The sequence below is a fragment of the Nelumbo nucifera genome, chromosome 7 (genome assembly GCF_055504915.1).
Source record: "Nelumbo nucifera cultivar China Antique chromosome 7, China Antique-T2T, whole genome shotgun sequence".
Taxonomy (NCBI): domain Eukaryota; kingdom Viridiplantae; phylum Streptophyta; class Magnoliopsida; order Proteales; family Nelumbonaceae; genus Nelumbo; species Nelumbo nucifera.
Window position 1 is genome coordinate 51,750,969 of NC_142655.1, and position 2,455 is coordinate 51,753,423.

Here is a 2,455-nt window from a genome sequence, read left to right on the forward strand (position 1 = left end):
TGTCATTGATATAAATGAGAATATAGAGAGAGTCATGAGGGGAACAACGCACAAACAATGAAGCTAGGAGTCAACAATAGAGAAAATGAAGCCAGAGTGAAGGAAAAATGTGCTAAGCTCTTGATACCATGTTTTAAGCTATATAGGGATTTCTTCAAGTGATGACAAATGGTTACTGCTGCTACATTGCCCAAATTATTTGATGATGATATTTGTCAATTTATCATTTATTATTATATGTAATTATAACATAGAGTGAAATCCTAACAAGAAAACATAATGTAGCACTCCATTACTTTAGATAGTATTACTATTCAGGGTTCATAGACATGTGGGAAAATCCATGGGAAATTAAGACTTGATCACGGTAATGGCTGAGCCTAAGGTGGAGTTTCAGGGCAATTGTTAAGACAATATTCTTTGGTGTAGTAACATGGAGCTTTGCCGCTGGGATCTGTTAAGCAACACCAACATTTACCACTGTTACATGTGAACGGAGCACATGGCAGAATGTGTAGCTTTGCACCTTTCATCTCATCCATAGGATCCCAAGTTGAAATTTGCTCCTTATTGCCGTCGTTTCTACCTGTTTCTCCACACAATAAAATCAACAAGAAGGACAATAATGTAACAATATTGATGTTGAAGCTTAATCAAGAAACCAACGCTAAGGAGCCGAGCCGTGAAGAGCTCAGCTCGTGGCCACCTCTATTCGTAATGGCGTGCATTCGGCAGAGAGCTCAAACACAAGTGGCTCAAATCCCCTTCTAAGTTCTGTTCTGGGACCACCATTAGCTAATGTTCCCAATATTTCTCATTCCCTCCCCATCAAGCTGAATCACAGAAATTACCATCCTTGAAAGGCGTAGATGATTCCAGTCAGGACACACAAGCTGCTCAGCCTTGTGGAGGGCACCATGCATGCACCTCCAACCCACATCGATGGTCCATACGAACAGAGAATGATGAATCCAGACTATGACAACTGGGAGCAGTTGGATCAACTTGTGCTCAAATAGATTATTTCGTCACTCATTAAAAGTGTTGTAATTGAGGTGATCGATCTAACTACATCAGCTGAGGTTTGGCAGGCTCTATTATCATCCTACTCCACCATATCAAGATCAAGGGTACTCCATCTGAAACGATAATTGCAGAGCATCAAAAATGGTTCACAATCAATAACTGAATATGTCAAGAAAGCCAAGGTAATCACCGATAGTCTAGCTGCAATTTTTGAACCTATAGGCAAGGATAAACTTATACTTTGCATTCTTTCTACATTGAGGACTGAATATGAGTCCATAGTTACTGTGATTACTAATAGGCTTGGTTTTGATCATCCTACTATCAATGATGTAATGGGATTATTGTTAAATCAGGCTTGGATGGAGCAACATAACCAACCCACCAGTGATAACCCACCCTCAGCAAATTTGGCCACACAAGGAAAAAATAAAAATACCTTGAATTCTAAAACCACAACAAGTCATGGTAGTCCTACTCCTTTCATTGGCAGGGATCATGGTGGTGGCCACAATTGTAGAGGTTATCCCAACCAGTACAATAACGGTAGGAGCAAAAATGGTGGCCGTGGTAGAGGTAATTTCCCTACAATTATATGTCAGGTCTGTAACAAACCTGGACATGGCGCTCTTACCTTCTGGAGGCGTTATGATTTGTCCTATCAAGTAGAGGAACAGAACCCATCAGATCCAGCTGTGTTTTACACAAGTCTTGGAAATGAGCTTGATCCCACATGGTATCTAGATTCAGGCGCCACTCATCATCTCACTTCAGATGTAGACAACTTGTAGAACCAATCTGATTACATGGGTCAAGATCAAGCTATTGTTGGTAATGGAGCAGGTTTGTGAATTTTACATTCCGGGTCATCCTCATTAACACATAATAGACATACCTTTGCTCTAAATACAGTTAACCATGTTCCTCAAATCACAAAGAACTTGATTTCTGTAAGCAAATTTACCAAGGACAATGATATTTACCTTGAGTTTCATCATGATTTCTTTCTTGTGAAGGATTATACAGGGAGATTTCTAATCAGAGGAACTATAAGTTTCCTAGAGGGACTCAAGTCAACAATAAAGTAGTTGCCTTCATTGGAGAATGCACAACCCTTTCAGGTTGGCATCAATGGCTAGGCCATGCTGCATTCATAGTAGTGAGTCAAGTCATTTCAAAATATGGCTTACCTTGTCAGAGTCGTAGTGGTACTACCGTTTGTCAATCTTGTCAAATGGGTAAGAGTCATAGACAACAACTTCTAGTTTCATCGTTTACTTTAACACATCCATTATATCTTGTTTATTCTAATGTATGGGGACCAGCCCCAACTCTTTCTAATAAAGGTTTTAGATATTATGTTATTTTTGTGGATGGCTTCTCAAAATTCACTTGGTTGTATCCTCTTACAGAAAAATCTGAAGTCATG

General features: G+C 39.5%; 1 protein-coding gene across 1 annotated transcript; it reads left to right on the top strand.

The window, feature by feature from the left end:
• Positions 1-869: 869 nt before the first annotated feature.
• On the top strand, positions 870-1,817 carry LOC148790484 (uncharacterized). The gene is made up of 2 exons (XM_088892316.1): positions 870-1,007; positions 1,158-1,817. Exons 1-2 carry the CDS (start codon positions 870-872, stop codon positions 1,815-1,817), a joined length of 798 nt encoding a protein of 265 aa, XP_088748442.1.
• The last annotated feature ends 638 nt before the right edge of the window (positions 1,818-2,455 follow it).